The sequence below is a fragment of the Hypanus sabinus genome, chromosome 2 (genome assembly GCF_030144855.1).
Source record: "Hypanus sabinus isolate sHypSab1 chromosome 2, sHypSab1.hap1, whole genome shotgun sequence".
In the NCBI taxonomy this organism is placed as follows: Eukaryota; Metazoa; Chordata; class Chondrichthyes; order Myliobatiformes; family Dasyatidae; genus Hypanus; species Hypanus sabinus.
The window spans coordinates 40,687,177-40,704,740 of NC_082707.1; the positions used below are offsets into that span (position 1 = coordinate 40,687,177).

Sequence of the window (17,564 nt, forward strand, 5' to 3'; positions counted from 1 at the left end):
GACTGGAACTGAGCACAGTACTCCAAGTGGGATCTGGCCAGGGTCCTATATAACTGTAGCATTACCTCTCGACTCTTAAACTTAATCCCACAGTTGAAGGCCAATGCACTATATGCCTTCTTAACCACAGAGTCAATCTGAGCGGTAACTTTGATGGACTCGGACCACAAGATGTCTCTGATCCTCCACACTGCCAAGAGTCTTGCCATTAATACTATTTTTTGCCATCATATTTGACCTATTAGAATGAAGCACCTCACACTTGGAATTTTGTTTTGCCAGTCAGGGTTGGTAGCCCTGAGCTGAAATCCTGAACCTGCAGGACCAGTGGGCTGTTCTTAGTCTGGTCATACTCTTTGACTTGTTTGGCATGGGTGACGCTACCAAGAGCCAACGCATAAAGCTCTGACTACAGCCAACATAGTTCTATGGGTTATTGAGGTATGCAAATCTCCAAACCACACAAATTTGTTGTCCTCTTGGAGGAAGATTTATGTGTGTGATGATAAATCTGATTCTGATATGGATCTCAATTGTGGACTGGAAGGGGGCAGGGAAATGTGAATCGTGGTTAAGAGTGGGAAGCACTAGAGAGACATTTTGTAATAACCAATAAACCAGTTGTTTGGAATCAAATTTCCTTGTCTGGTGTTTCAGGGTTGGGTATATCTGCACCCCACCATCTGCCCGTGGTACTCCTCTGTCACCTGTTCCATACCACTCCTGCAGTGCTTTGCCCTCACCATTCCCAACATCCTTTGCTCAAGCCTGATTTACAAACTTGTCCTCTGTTCCATGTTGGCAAATGCAGTACTGTGCAAAAGTCTTAGGCACCTTAGATTTATATTTGTACCCAAGACTTGTCTCAGTACTGTAAATGTCTGTGACCAACCTTGAATGTCTATATTGGTAAAATAAGCATTTTTGACATATAAAAATGTTATTTCTGAAAACATTTTGTATAGCACTGAATGTTAAAACATTTTTATGAAGGGTAATGTAAATCTGCTCAGCTAATGTGATTTTTTTTATTATTGAGAGGCTGATGGCCATGTGGCTGTCCATTTTAATTGTGTTGACATAATAGTTTGATGTAACTAAGTGCCTTTATGAGCGCATTTTAGATTGCAATCAGAAACCAGAGATTTCCATTTGTCTCACCCTCTGAATTTGACTTTGATTTGCAACATGATTAACTAAGGTCTTTCAGTACATTGAGGCTATTATAATTGTTTTTATTGAGATCCAATTTCTGGCCTTTCAAGCCACACCACCTGGCAACCCCCAATTCAACTCCAGCCAAATCTCATGATAATTTACAATGAACAATTAACCTACCAACCAGTACATCTGTGGACTGTGGGAGGACACCAGAGTTACTTGGAGAAAACAAACTCCTTACAGGCAGCAGTGAGAATTGAATCTGGTTTGTTGGCACTGCAAAAAATTCTGCTAACCACTATGCTACTATGCCAGTCATTGTGTCTTCTGCAAGTACAATCAGTATTTTTGATACTAACTGACAGTTGATGTGGATGAGTATTCCTCAGACTGTCAGAGCTTAAAATACTTTGAGACAGTCAACCAGATTGATTTCTCTGACCACAGTTGTGCATGTGGCTGATTACCATGATTGTTCAGGCTTTTTTCTCTTTAGTTTCATTGCCCACTGTTGTAGATGCATAGTCAACTGTATGATCAATTCCTTATTGGGGAGGAATTGTTGGTATCTTGGGTCAAAACCTGACATCAGGACTGAAAGTGGAGAGGGGAGATGGGCAGTGTAGAGAACAGAAAGGGAGTGACATGACAGGAGCCTGAGCTGATTGTTAGAAGGAAAATGGTGAAAGATGACAGGCAGGTTATGCTAGGTGTTGAAGGAGAGGGCATGTAGTTGAGAGGCTGTGGGAAGTGAACGATGAATGGAGGAAGATGAGATGGCAGTAAAAATGCAGATTGAGTGGGGTGGAAGGAGGGAAGTCTGAAAGTTGGAGATGGTTACTGGAGAAAAGTAAGCAGTGATACAGGGCTACCACTGCTAGAATCTGATAAATAAAGGTGGTGATAGTGGGGAATGTAAGATGGAAGGGGAAAGATTTTGGAGTGGTAAACACAGTACACTGCAGATGCTGTGGTCAAATCAACATGTACAAACAAGCTGGATGAACTCAGCAGGTCGGGCAGCATCCGTTGAAATGAGCAGTCAACGTTTCAGGCCGAGACCCTTCATCAGGACTGATTGGAGTGGTGGTGGGAGGGTGGTTGGAGAAGGCAGCCTGAAGATGAATTGTGTGGGTGGAATCAGGAAAGAGTTGAAGGTGGTGAATGGGTGTGGTTGGAAAAGGGGTAAATGTTCATTTGTAACAGGTCTTTTTAAAGGACTTGGCTTTTCAAGGTGAAGGTCTATTGTTAGTTCTATATGGGGTGTTTAAGATGGTATCAGATCTCAAGATTGTGAAAATTATGCCTAGCTTTGCATCATTGTATCTAGCATGCTTTATATTTAAAGTGAGTTTCAGTTTTGCAGATTTGAACAATACAATATTAGCAATAGCTTTTGAGTGAACACCAAATATAGTATCAGAATTTTAGAAGTTTATAAGAAACATCAACTGCTTTTATTTTGCCTTTATTCCTCTAAGGTTTACTCGAGAGCAAATGAACATGAGCCTTGTGGTTGGTGGCTTGCTAAGGTTCGGATGATGAAAGGAGATGTAAGTGGGAAAAGAAAACTGGATAATTGGTTTGTTTTTTTTTACAGCAATACATTGCAAGTTATACTGTTGGTGTGGTTTTTCAATATTTAAGCCTAGAGGCAGTAATAAAGCTTTAATTAAGCCATGATACAATATGGCATACAGTTATGAACACCTTTTGAAGAGGAGTAATTTAAACCATAAGTGAAATAAATAACAGCATAATAATATACAGAAGTATACCATTGTAATGAGAAATTTGAGATAATTAGTTGATATCCATCACATTTGAATTTAAATTTTTTTTCCAAATTGTGAAATGGTTCGATTGTGTGACTTTGTACGAACATTTTCCTTTGTGGCATTCTGATCTCTCTTTTGTTGGAGCAGCAGCAGGCATACTTAATGAAATGAAATTACAATACAGGACATTGTGCTAAACAGCATGCCACGTGATCTAGCCACCAATTAGTTAGATTAAAGTTATGTAGTCTTGCTGCATTTAGTTATGATTAGTGTTGGAGCATTAAATACTTAACCACAAGGTGGCTCCACAAACATCCCTGTCCTTAATCATGGCAGGATGCAACACTGGTACCTAAGGCTGAAGTATTCTTAACCATATTTAGCAGGAAGTGTAGAGTGGATGATCCATCATGGCTTCCCCTCATAGAAGCCAGTCTGGTTTGCTATTCATAAACTAGCCAAGAGCACTGGATAAAGCAAAGGTTTTAATATGAGACAATATCTTTATTATACCAAGGAATTTTGTTCTAAAATTAGCTGTTTTTCTAGCCAAGTTGTTCTGGTATACTATATTTACAGTACAGCACCTTCCTGACAATAAGGAGAATTGTTTAGCTATGTCCTTCTCGTATATTTTTAAAAGTCAAGATAAATCTGATTTGGCTCATTACTTTGAAGCAGTCATTTTTATAGAACGTTACAGTACAATCCCTTTGGTCCATAGTGTTGTGCTGACTTTTTAACTAATACTGAGATTAAGCTAGCTCTTCCTTCCCACATAGCCCTTCATTTTTTTTGGTCATTGAAACTTGTACATCTACTGATGGAAAGTTGCATTTGTTTTAAGTATTTTGGTGTGTTTTTTAAAATATGTTCTAGCCTTCATACTGACCATTTTTTAAAGCTGGTAAATATGTTGGCTTTTGCAATTTAAAAAAAATATTTTGAAAGCACTTAGTATGTAAAATTGGATTTTGTAGTAAAGTTTGATTATTTTGTGTTTGTGTAGTTTTATGTCATTGAATATGCTGCCTGCGATGCAACCTACAATGAAATTGTTACTTTTGAACGATTGCGTCTAGTGAATCCGAGTAAGGCAATTACAAAGAACACATTCTTTAAGTGCACTGTTGATGTTCCAGATGACTTAAGGGAAGCGTAAGTAGAAGATTTGTACACTTGTATACCTTAACCACCTTTGTTTAAAATATATAGATTGCTTTTTCTTCAGTATCATGGTGGAGGTGGCTCTGCTATTTGTCATTTTTTAAACCACGGTATTTCAAACTGGATAAACAACATTTGACCAGATTAAGAACATTAGAGAACCACTGAGTAAGGATGTCCTTGTGTTGTAATTTGCACTAATAGACATGACAAAAATAGCCAGAGTTCAGGAAGACAAACACATTAAAGTGGGCAGGTGTAAGGCACTTGAAAATTATTGCAAGTTACACATCTTTGGGAAAATACAAATAAATGGCAAACAAGAGAAAATCTGTAGATATTAGAAATCCAAGCACAAACAAAATGCTGGAGGAGCTCAGCAGGCCTGGCAACATCTGGGGAAAAGAGTACGTTTGACATTTTGGGCTGAAACCTTTCAACAGGACTGGAGGAAAAAAAGGTGAGTAGTGGATTTAAAAGGTGGGGGCAGGGAGGGAGAAACACAAGGTGATGGGTGAAACCGAGAGGAGGAGGGGTGAAGTAAGGAGCTGGGAAGTTGATTGGTAAAAGAGATACGGGGCTGGAGAAAGGGGAATATAATAGGAGAGGACAGAAGGCCATAGAAGAAAGAAAAAGGGGGAGGAGCACCAGAAGGTGGTGATGGCCAGGCAAAGAGATAAGGTGGGAAAGCGGGTGAGGAATGGAAGGAGGGGGCATTATTGGAAATTTGAGAAATTGTTCACGCCATCAGGTTGGAAGCTACCCAGATGGAATATAAGATGTTGTTCCTTCAACTTGAGTGTGGCTTCATCGTGACGGTAGAGGAGGTCATGGATAGACATATTTTAATTCCACTTCCCATTCCAATGGGTGGCCACTGGGAGATCCTGCTTCCTCTGGCGGACGGAGCGTCTGTGTGCAATGCTCCTGGTGTATATCTTGTATATCGGTGAGGTCTGACACAGGTTGGGAGGCCACTTCACTGGGCACCTATGATCCTATCACCTATCACCTTGTGTTTCTCCCTCCCCTGCCCCCACCTTTTAAATACTGCTCGTCTTTTTTTTTCCACTCCAGTCCTACTGAAGGGTCTTGGCTTGAAACGTCGGCTGCACCCTTCTCCATAAATGTTGCCTGGCCTGCTGAGTTCCTCCAGCATTTTCTGTTTGTTATATAAACTAAATGGCATATTTTTAAAGCAAATCCATTATGGAGACCTGGAGTAATCTTGTATACAAGTTTTAGGCTCTTGGAAAAGTTGGTAGTACTTTATAAATGAAAGTAGAAAATGCATGTATTTAAATTGTAGTTCAGTTATTACTATTTGCCTTTGGCTAAAATATATCCAGATTTTATTAAGTACATTGGAGATATCAGGAGGATGTACAGGCCAATGATCTTTAGTGATATGGAAAGAATAGTGAAATTGGAGTACCTGAGGCAGAGAGCCCAAAGGATGTTTAATGGGTGAGAGGTTTGGGGGGAGGTAGCAGGAATTCAAGATTATGAAATTGTGAAGATGCGTAAGCAAACTTTCCCTTTGACATTGAAATTGGCAATGAAAGACAAGATAATTGACAGGCTGGAGTACCATGCACTAGAAAGGAAGGGGAAGAAGCTAGAATGAGAAGTTAGGTGGAGGGGAAGGAGATGGGGAGGGTAGGTGGGTGGGGAAGGGGGGTGAAGTGAGAAGCCTGGAGGTGTTGGGTGGAAAAGGTAAAGGGCTGAAGAAGGAATCTGATAGGAGTGGAGAGTGGACCATGGGAGAAAGGGACGGTGGAGGGAAGTGACAGGCAGGTGAATAGAGAAGGGGTAAGAGGGGAGCCAGAATGGAAAAAGAAGAATCGGGGCAAGGTGAGTGCCATATTTATACATGAATTATGATCTGGAATACATGGCTAGGAGAGGTGGTGGAAGAAGATTTACAAAGCAATTGAGAAAGTTTTTGTGTGCCACAGATGTGGTAGACTGTATTGCACCAGTGCTGTTTGATTCTGTCCTCCATCAAGGTTAGCATTTTCAGGGCTTTATTATTGTAATTTTATATTTTTAATGCAGAACTACTGGAATATTTTAGTCTGTCAGTGAAGTATTTCATCTAGATTTGATTTGACACTCTTCTTTTATTTTATGCAGCTGCGCATATGAAAATGCACATAAAGATTTTAAGAAGGCAACTGAGGCAGACTGCGTTTTCTATAATGCTGACACTGGTCAGTTGTTGGTTTTGGTAAGAACCAAGCACATAATCAATCTCAAAAGTGTTTTGCAATCATAATGGGGCTTTGAGATTACACTTTTAATACTAGATTTGGTTTCTATTATCTTAGGAAGTATTCTCTTAGTTTTATGGGGATGGAGCACATCTTCTCTCTTCTCTCTAAAAGACGACAAATATGAAGAGAAAATTTCAACTTCATTGAGAAAAATTATCTTGGAAATTCATATAAATAGCAGGATGGATGTTGAAAGACTACTGTGTTTTAGGAGGCTTGGAATTTGTCATAATCTTTGGAAGAGGAATTGGCTCTGAGTGGGATGAGAAGTTTCTTTATTCAGGGCTGTGAATCTTTGAAGTTCTCATCTCCATTGAGATGAGGATCCTTGCTACTAAATATGTTTAAGGCCTGACACCTTGAACATTAGCTATCAAGGGATTTGGAGAATTACAGAGCTTGAATTCAGATAAAGGATTAGAGTCATGGAGCAATGCAGCAGGGACACAGGCTCTTGGTATTCATTTCATTGAAAGGTTGATTTGTCTCGAGGCCATCTCTCACTTCCACTTGTGTCTTTTGATGTTAATAAATTTTAAATGTATTTCAGTTCTAGTAGTTTTGATTTGAAGTAAAGATTAATAAATAGGCAAGTACATTCATTAATGAAAGTTAGGTTGGAAGAATATTTGTTATTTTTTACAAAAATAAAATTTGGACTTGAATGTGCAAATTATGCATTTTCACAGTTGTCTCAGTTTTGTCACTAGTTATAGCAGTCCTTTAAAACATCATTGTGGTTGGAATATAATTTAACTCTGATAACCCATGTGCAAATTGCTCAATTTATTTTGTGGAGATTAATTAATGGAATTCTACATGTGTTCATTGACAGTTGTGCAGTTTGAGTACTGTGACATGGGGACAGTTTGACATTCTAAGTGCACTAGAGATTCATATGCTTTGTAACAGTAGCATTTAATTTGATGGTTGAGGATTCTTATTAACAGAAAAGCAACTTGAAACTATAAATTAATGAAACTTGATTTACAAATTTTCAATGTTAACTATTCTTTAGAATACGTATCTTATTTTTGCTACAAGAGAATAATGCAAGACTTGAATGTGAAGGTTGTTGCTGTTTCTCAAAATGCTGACATGTTCAAACCAGTCTTTACTGATTTTTCTGAATGTCTGATGTGTGTAGAAATTGTATTAATATGCATCTTGTGGGGAAGGCAGCAGGTGTAGATACCACGGAATTGAAAGCTTTTCCAAAGTGAATTGTAAATCAAGAAAGTTAGCTTCTCTCCTCAACACAAGGCAGGATGTTTTGAAAGAATTCTTTGTGAATTCATTTAGAGCAGGTTTCTAACCTGTGGTCTGTGGACTCCTCGGTTAGTGGTAGAGGTCCATGGCATAGAAAAAAATTGAGAAGCCCTGATTTAGAGAGAAGAAGCTGCTCCAGGCTTGAAGATACTGTAACTAAAAATTGCAATTTTCTTGTGGCCAAAACTTCTCTTGATCTACCACTCAAAACCTAACAATGCTCCAGGCTTGAAGATACTGTAACTAAAAATTGCCTTGCAATTTTCTTGTGGCTGGAACTTCTCTTGATCTACCATTCAAAACCCAACAATTCAATCTTCAGTGGTGTGGTGATGTAACAAAAGTCTGGATGACTGTACTATTCCAAGATTATATCAGCTTAGATCTCTTTCTTCCCCGGCCCCCATTGAACAATATTGTGCAAAGTATACCCTGCGACTTGCTCATCATTCATAGTGCTTTAAATATCTGATTAATATTGAGAATGTGGCTGTTAGAATCAAGTGACCCTCTTGGCCTGATGTGTTGCACCAGGAACCTGGCGTTAGCCTTTGTTCACTGTTCCTTCTAATATGTACAGGTGCACAGCCAAGCAGTAATTCCCATGTGTATAACTGTTGTTGCCATGCAGATGGAATTTTGTTTTTATAATGTCAATTTTCAGTCCGAGCAGATGTTAATTAAATGAATAAATTTGGGGACATTGCCCCTGTCTGTTTGCTATTCGTGTTCCTTCAGCAAAGGTTCAGATAATGAAGCCAGACCATCCGGATCTTGTGTTCTCCTACATCACTTCCTCTTTAACATGATTGAGCGACTATCTCGCCCTCTGGGTGGGTGGCACTCCCCACCCTGTAGTATTTCAGTGGTAATAGGCTCGGCAGTGGAGCTTGTTGCCATAAGAAATATCTGGGCCAAGGAAGGGGGGCATGGAGTTAAACAGAGAAGGGATGCAGCACTTCCATTACATTATATCCAGACAGTCAGATAAACTGTAGAGCAGGGTTTCCCAAATACTTTTATGTCACTGATCTGTCATGAAATTTGTTTTGTGGCAGCAGTAGAAGGGTAGGTGGTTTAGTAAGTTTGCAGATATGAAGATTGCTGTATATAGTATAGAATACTGGCAAAGGTGATGTAGATTAGTTGGAGGTAGGAATGAAGAAATGGCAGGTGAGGTTTAACCCAGCCAAATGTGAAGTGTTGGTACTTTTGAGGATCACAAGTTTGCATGAGTTTCCTCCCACAGTCCAAAGACACATCAGTAAGTAGGTTAACTAGACATTGTAAATCAGGTTGGGATTAAATCAGTGGGTTGCCTGGCAGTGCAGCTTGAAGGGTTTATTCTATGCCATATTTCTAAATAAATGTAAAGGGACAAAACCCTTAACAGTGTTGATGTGTAGAGGCTATTGGGGTCCAATTCTATAGCTTCCTGATAGAGGCCTCACTGGCTTCATTTACTGTTGGCCCTCCTTATCCGTGGGGCATTGGTTCTGGGACCCCCTGTGGATACCAAAAACTGCAGATGCTCAAGTCCCTTATTTAACCTTGTCTCAGTGCAGGTGGACTTTAGGACCCAGGGGAGCTCAGACCCGCCACCCCTGACTGCAGCTGAATCCGCAGTGTTTCCTTTCTGTTGACGGAAAACAATCACGATTGAAAATAAAGTGGAAATAATAAAGTGATCGGAAAGAGGTGAAGCGTTAGGCTACATTCAGTCAATGATCGGAACAATTTTAAAGGATAAAGTGAGAATAATGGAGCATGTGAAAGGTCCTATCCCGATGAAAGCGGCAAATATTACTAAGCAACGCAGTGGTTTAATTATTGAAATGTATAAGTTTCTTAAGTGTTTTATATGCATAGAAAGGTGAAATATATACTAAGACAAATGTTTGACTAACTGACGCTAAATAATGCTGGATGTACCTGTTCCGACTTAAAGTCTGCCTGTACTTTAAAGCATTTCTAGATTACTTATAATACCTAACACAATGTAAATAGTTATAATACTGCATTGTTTAGGGAATAATGACAAGAAAAAAAAAGTCTGTACATGCTCAAACAACGAGTGCTGGAGAGAGAACTTCCGGGTTTTCCTGATCTGTGGTCAGTTGAATCCTCGCATGCGGAACCCGCGGATAAGGAGGACCGACTGAATTTCGAGATGCAGCACGGTTACAGGCTATTTCAGCCCAATTTGTCTGTGCTGCCCAATTACACCCATGTGACCAATTAACCTACTAACCCATACGCCTTTGGAATGTGGGAGAAAACTGGAGCACTGGAAGAAGTCCACATGGTCATTGGGAGAATGTACCAATTCCTTTTAGACAGTGGTGAAATTTTACTCGTTGATAGGGTGATAAAGAAGGCATATAGAATGCTTGCCCTTACTCGCCGAGGAACTAAATTCAGGAGTCAGTAAGTCATGTTATGGCTTTATTTTAAAAAAAAACAAACAACTTTAGGCTGGAGAATTGAATTCATTTCTGGTTGTCCCTTTGTAGGAAGGATGTAGGGGCTTTGAAAATGGTACAGGAGAGATTTACTAGGATGTTGCTTGGATTAGAGTGCATTGCTGTAATGAAAGGCTAGACAGAGTTGGGTTGTTTTCTCTGGAGTGGCAGAGCCTGGCGGGAGCTATGGAGGCTTATAAGATTGGAGAGGCATAAGCAGCTGGTATCTTTTTCCCAGGCTTGAAATCTCTTACCAGGGAGCATATAATTAAGGTGGGTGTGGGGGGAGTTCAAATTGGATGTGTAGAGCAAGGTTTTACATAGTTGTAGGTGTCAGAAGTGCACTGCCTGGGGCAAAGGTGAAGGGAAATCTGATGGGAGTGTTCAAGAGGCTCTTAGAGTGGCATGTGTGTGCGAGAAGTGGAAAGATGGTCGATGTGTAGGCAGAAGGGATTAGTTTATTTTGGCATTTGATTGCTGATGTCATTAGTTTGGGGCAGTATTGCAGGCCAAAGGGCCTGTTCCTGTGCTCTCAGTGATTATGTTGTATTCAGATGGTCTGTCAACATAGAGAGTAATTACTGACCGTTCTATTAATGACCTGCGCTGTCAGTGTTCAGTGAGATGTAGTTTGATCCCCGAGTCTCTGCTGAGCAGCTCCACCACATGTTCTATACTACCCAACACCAAACTTCACAAGCATCATTTTCATACTGAGCCCTGGGCAATTCATGGCTACAAGATCATTAAAAGAGGGTGAGACTTCGTGCTTCTGGTTCTTGCTGCAGTACCTCAGTCAATTAATGTCTTATTTTCAGTGCAGATTTTGACAATATTCTCATTCTTGGGAATATATCCTGAACATTGAGTAAGGTGCTAATGTAGTCTTTTAGCCACAGAACACCGTTGTTTCAACCTATGCACCTAGATTTCCTTGTTCAATGCTTACTACTTGCAGCATGTAGTTGAATGACAAAGGCAACTTACTTAGAAAATTTGAAAGTGGCACAAAATGGCAAAGGTAGTGCAACCAATGCATTGATGAATGGTGCAACAAAGAAATTATGGTGCAACTTGTATGTACCTATCTCAAAAGATACAGAGACATTGGGAAATGAAGTTGGATTTGATGAAGTAAGCTAGGATGATGTGGAAGAGTTAGTAGAATTGCATGGCAACAAACTCAAATGGGGATCTAAACTGGTCAAGTAGAACAAGAAGTTACTGACATAAACCCATCATTACTAAAATAGCTTGCTTGGACAAAGCTTTGAGGTATTCCACTTTGTCAAGATAACAGTAACCATTCTGAAAGACGATCATTCTACCTATAGAGTGTAGTATCAGATGTGACTACATAATGGATGATGCATTACGGACTTTAACAAATGCAAAAGGAGACAGTTTTGACATCCTTAAGCTGCTTTCATCAGCCAACGAGAAATACAGGCAGAACCTTTGGAATCAACATTGCAGACTCTATCAAACTTCTTGCTGGTGTCACCATTTAAATGTTTGTGCCTTCTCTGCCTCTTAATTCTCTTGCTGCCACCTTGACATACAAAGTCACTATCACTGCTAGCTTAAAGATTTTGTTTCTATGTTGTTCCATAAGAAGGATGTCCGGCCTATCAATATTTTTGTTGCACGTTTCTCTTGATAACAGGGTAACGTTTTTTTAATGATTTTTAAAAATTTAATACTTTTTTAAGTGGTATGGGTACTTCTCTTGATGAATTTTTAAGCAACTAGTTTTTGTTAACAGATTATTAAAGACTGACATTTTCAATTTTTGCAAACTTGACTTCCTATAAATAACTGGTTTTTGTAAATCAAGAAATATTTGTATACATTAATGAGAGGCAATGTCCAATTTAAAGTTCTCTGATATAAAAAGTTTGTAAGGAAGGAGTGGGAGATTTATTGTTGAATCTTTAAAATCAATGCAAAAGATGTTTTTTTTTCATCTTAAATCCAGTCCACGAAAGAGGCTACAGTGAAGAGAGTTAGCATCCTTAGTGATATGCACTTGCGTAGCATTCGTACAAAACTCATGCTTGTGTCCAGAAATGAAGAGGCAACTAAACACCTGGAGGTGAGTAAAACCTATTTTTCATCTTAAACTACTTGTTCTTATAAGGTTTGAAGATGACTTTAATCATTGATTTTATTTTTAAAGATATAGGATATAGAATATAAAATAATTTTAGTGAAGGAATTAAATTTCATAAAATATGATATCAGAAAGAAAATTGTAAACATTTAAAAAATTTGTTATTTTTGTGGCATCATGCATGGATTAAAATACATATTTCCTAAATTCTGCAGTTTTCCTGATCATTTATAGAATCATTAATTCTATAAGACAAATTACTTGCATTAATAGTTAATTTTAGAAAAAATGTTAGTGATAATATTTAGAAATTCAAATTTTTACTTTTTCTGCATTTTTTTGCAGTTGAAAATTTACATGGAGTGAATCGCAGTAATAACTCTTTTGACATAATATTACCAAAATTTCACTGGAAAATATACATCGTGACTCTCACATATCAGTTGTACACAGGATGAGATTCCATCGTGGGGATAAAAGATTGGTTTATTGCTGTCACATGTATTAAGTGGAAAAACCTGAATTGCCTACAGTTCACAGATCAATCTTTATAATATTGAGGTAGTAGAAGGTTAGTTGTGGAGAAAGCATAGTCCAGATGAGCAATAAGCTGCAAGTTCAAACATTGTAACTGTCCTTCAGCCTGGTGGTACATGCTTTCAGGCTTTGGTATCTTCTGCCCGATGGAAGCAGTGGGGGAGAAGAGAGAATATCTGGGGAGGATGACCTCTTTAATTATCTTGGCTGCTTTACTGGAGCAGTGAAAAGTGTAGAGTCTATTTAGGGGAGGTCAGTTTGCATGATGTGCTGAGCTGTGTTCATTACTCAATGCAGTTTTGTATGGTCAAGCCAGAGCAGTTGCTCTACCAAGCCATGATGACTGTGTCGGATGCTTTCTATGGTGCATCAATTTAAAAATTGGTGAAGCTCAAAGGTGACCTGCCAAATTTCTTTAGCCTTGTGTATAGGCAAAAGTATGAGCGTTAATGAGCTTTCTTTGGCCATGGTGTCTATGTGGTTGAACCAGGACAGGGTATTGGTGATGCTCATTCTTTGGAACTTGAAGCTCTCAATCCTCTTGACTTCAGTCTTATTGATGTAAACAGGGGTGTGTGCATTTCCCCATTGTGAAGTCAGTAACTAGTTATTTTGTTTTTCTGAGGTTGTTGCTGTTGTGACTCTGTCACTGGGCTCTTCTTTCTCTTTCTGGTACTTTGACTCATCATTATTTGAGATACCAATGATTGTGGAATCATTTGCAAACTTGGAGTGGAGCTAGAGCAGAATCTAGCCATACAGCTGTAGGTATAGGGGGAGTAGATTAGGAGGGTGAAGATGCAGCCTTGTGGGGCTCTAGTATTGAAGTTAATTGTAGTGCAGGTGGCTGCCTCCCCTAACTAATTGCAATCTTTTGGTCAGGAAGTCAAGGATCTAGGTGGAGATGTCAAGGACTTTGGAAATGATTTTGCTTGGAATTAGAGTATAGAAGGTGGAGCTGTAGAATATATACAATAGTTTAAGATGAGTGTCTAGAGATGCTGATGCTGTAGAGATGAGTGTAAGTTGAGGGAGATGGCATCTTCTGTAGTCCTGTTATAGTAGGTGGTTAACTGTAATGGGGGTAGTACAAGACTGTTGTACTTGGAGCTATCCATTGTTGCAATCACATTTTGCGAAAGCAGATCCTAAATCTGGTTTGGGACTCCAGTAAGCTCTATTTTGTCCTTTAGTTATTTTTCCCCTTCTCCCAACAATTCCCTCCTCCTTGTTCTGATGTTTTCCCCTAGCTCTAATCCTCTCAAATTCCCAGCCAATAATCTTGGAAAGTCACCTCCAGACACTGTTGTTTGGCTGTTGGCCATTTTATATACAGCTGCCATTTCCCTACACCCAAACCCCTTGAACTTTGTCTTGATCCTTTAAAGCATATTACTACTTCATTTTTGTTGTATGCCGCTTTAATGCCTTGCTGCAGTGCTCATCTAGGATAATTATATTTAGCCAGAAATATTAAAATTAGCATTGAGGAAAAAAATTGTAGCATTGTGGTATGCAAAGTATCTTAATGAAGTAAAGGATAGTATTGTTTATAATGTAAATGATTTTTAAAAATTGAGTCGTATTTGAGTTGGGATATAGTTTACAATTGTGAAAGTATGAGCTTCTTCCAAGTGACTACTTACCACCAAGTAACTCGTACAAAAAAGACAAATATTTTTTATTCCTGGCTTGTCTTTTTGAGGAGGTAACTGCTCTAAACTATTAGGTTTATTTTGTTTGTTGCTGTTATGAATATTTAAATTGCGGAATGGATAAAGAAATGTACATGGTATTGCTTTTCCAGTTGTTTCTTCAGTTCTTGATGAGTATGTCTACATATACCACGGTGTGCATTGTTAACTTGCGTTCCTCTTTGATTTGACATTTTAATTTTTTGCTCAGAAGTAATTTATTTATAGGTTCACTGAGTAACAAAAATACGCTATAAAGCCACAGCCTGACAACTTCTCAAAATCTGCATAAGATTAGCTTTAATTAAGAAGACTTTCTAAATTAAGAGTTAATTTTGAGGAGTAAATGTGTAACTACAAGTGATCTCAAATCTGGAGAGCATCAACATAACTGCTCGATTTGGGTGGAAGAAATGCAGATGATGATAATATTCTCTTCCTCAAAGGAATAGGATTTGGAGGAAAGTTGATGGAGAGGTAAAGAAAACAAAAACAAGTTCCAGGAGAGAAGATTGCAGCTTCAGTTTTGTCTTTGAAAATTAGAAACTGGTGAAGAGAATTGGGGGGTGGGGGGGCTATATAGGTAGTATAAAGCCAAATATAATAAATATATTCATTAATGGAGACAGGATTCCATTCTGAATGAATACTTGTCTTGACAATAATTTGTATATGTTAGCCCTTGTCTATTATAAAAACCTTTGTCATGCCATTGATTTAATTTAAAATATTTTCCCATTCATTCTATTGTGAAATAATCACTTTTGCAAACCAATTTGCTAGTTAGATCATCTTTTAAGAGTGTTTGAACAGAGTTTCAGTATGTACAAAATTGCTGTAAAATTAGTATACCATGGATTTTTTTGACATTCATAAGTATAATTTGTCTGTTGATATCCTCAAGAGGATGGGTTATAATCTGAGACCATCCTGCAGGTGGGGCAGCATCTGTGGATAGAGAAACAGTTTAACCTTTCAGGTTAATGACCTTTCTTGAAAATACAGTATGGCTTCAAATGGAAACAACCAAGGAAGATTGCAGTGCTTTCATCTGTCATGAGATTGATACAATGTGTGTAATGTTGCTATGATTGGAGACCCTAGATTTGCACCATTACATCATGTTAATGTCTTTCTTTTTGGGGGGATTTTAATTGCTAATGGCATATGTAATTGCTACCAACAGAATCATTAGTATTCAAGTTTACCTTTTTAAATGAATGCCATAAGCTATCTTCTACATGCAAAATTAGTTCTTTTTAAGGACCATTTAAAAAAAAATCAGTTTAAACTGTTTATTCCATGATCTGTTAAAAATGTCTGATCTGTAATCAGCTGAAATAATTACAGCTCTTGTTTTTTTTAAACCAAACTGCCAGAGTACCAAACAGCTAGCAGCTGCATTCCAAGAAGAATTCACTGTCAGAGAGGATCTAATGGGACTCGCAATCGGAACGCATGGTTCCAATATCCAGCAAGCAAGAAAGGTTTCTGGTGTTACAGCAATTGAACTTGATGAAGAAACTGGGACATTCAGAATTTATGGAGAGGCAAGTTTGCAGACAATTAATAAATCTTTAGGTTTCATTTTTTGACATTCTTTGACAACCCAAGTAGAAGCAATATTTAACAATGCACTTTATTATAAAGAACTTAAATAAAATATCCACCAACATTGATACAAAATTGGTGTAGTTTTATGGAAACTTGAAATGAAGCTTTAATCATTTTTCCCTCATCCAAACAAGACACTTTTAATATTTTGGCTTCTTTTAGACAATCCCAGAAACACTATCAATTCCCTCTCCTATGGGTTGTTTGTAGTACTTTATTTGGGCCTGCTAACCTTTGTAGGACCATGAAGAAAAATGTTTACTTTAAAGAAAAGATGGCCTACATTCTATGCTTGAATTGTACTGGCTTGCTTTTGTCACCTCCCTGAGAAAATGAGAATTCTAGTGACAATTAGTCATGTGTTCAAATTGATTGTGCAAAAACCATAGTAGTAAGGTTATATGATATTAAGTTTGTGTTGGCATATCTATAAAAAGGCTACAAATAAAGTACTTCCAGGAAATTTGTAATACAGCTCAGCATTTTGCCAGTAATGTTAATATCTCATTTGAAAATCAGTGGTATGTTTACATTTAATCCCTTGGAAAACATAAGGTAACTAACTTTATTCTGATAAGTAGTCACAGCAAAGAAATTTATTGTTGGTACCAGGAAAGTATTCGTGCCAGTTAATATCTTTAAAGATAGCCTGTCAAAAATTGTTATACTTGGCATTTTAACTTTAGATCTTCCTGTCTTTTCATAACCTGTGATATCCTTTGTTTATCATAGAAAGAGATCTAAAATTCTTCAAATAATTTTGAGCAATGTCTGTTTTCTTATATTTACATATAAATACACTATGTATATATTCTTAATAAAAAGTAAAAATACATCGTTCTGATCTATCTGCTAAAATTTCTACTATTAATCTGTTGAGCAACACCCTTAGCATTGCATAATGAATGTAAGCTGCTTTGTTCAGTGAAACAATTTTGTGAAAGGAGATAGTCCCCAAAGTAGAATTCTTGCTTGGCATAGTTGTAAATTTCAGTTACGGAAAGGATATTCATATTTGCAGCAATATATGTTCACTCAGTATTTGACCACTTCAGTTTTCAACAGGATCAGTTTGAGTTCTGTCCATTCATTGCTAAGCTTAAAATCATAAATATACCATCTAATATCATCAGCACAAGAACATTTGTGCAGTGCCATCTGTATCACAATAACAAATGGATTATTTTTTAAATAAAAGAGATAATGAATGCATTGTAGGTAGGGAACGAATCCATTCTCCACATCCTTATAGATGTAACAAATGGTACTGTGACAACTAAGTTACTGCAGAGATTATGATACAAACTACTCCCAAGTTGGAAGATGTTCTATTTCCTACTGGAAGAAGAAATATTCAATTACATCTTAACTGCTGATTTTCATTGCACTTACTGTGTGCTGCTATTGATTTCCGCGCTATAATTCAAGTAAAATCCATTTATAAATTCTAACAATAGTTATTATCCGATCTTGAATCACACTTAATGAAA

General features: G+C 37.9%; 1 protein-coding gene across 4 annotated transcripts in view; it reads left to right on the forward strand.

Annotated features, from left to right (window-relative positions):
- The window catches only part of fxr1 (FMR1 autosomal homolog 1), a 71,740-nt gene that overhangs the window by 18,027 nt on the left and 36,149 nt on the right, over positions 1–17,564 (forward strand). For all 4 annotated transcript variants that reach the window (XM_059944785.1, XM_059944794.1, XM_059944812.1 and 1 more), the window contains exons 4-8: positions 2,643–2,714; positions 3,952–4,100; positions 6,246–6,339; positions 12,095–12,211; positions 15,840–16,010. In XM_059944785.1, coding sequence (XP_059800768.1) covers positions 2,643–2,714; positions 3,952–4,100; positions 6,246–6,339; positions 12,095–12,211; positions 15,840–16,010 — 603 coding nt within the window. The remainder of the gene's footprint in view (positions 1–2,642; positions 2,715–3,951; positions 4,101–6,245; positions 6,340–12,094; positions 12,212–15,839; positions 16,011–17,564) is intronic.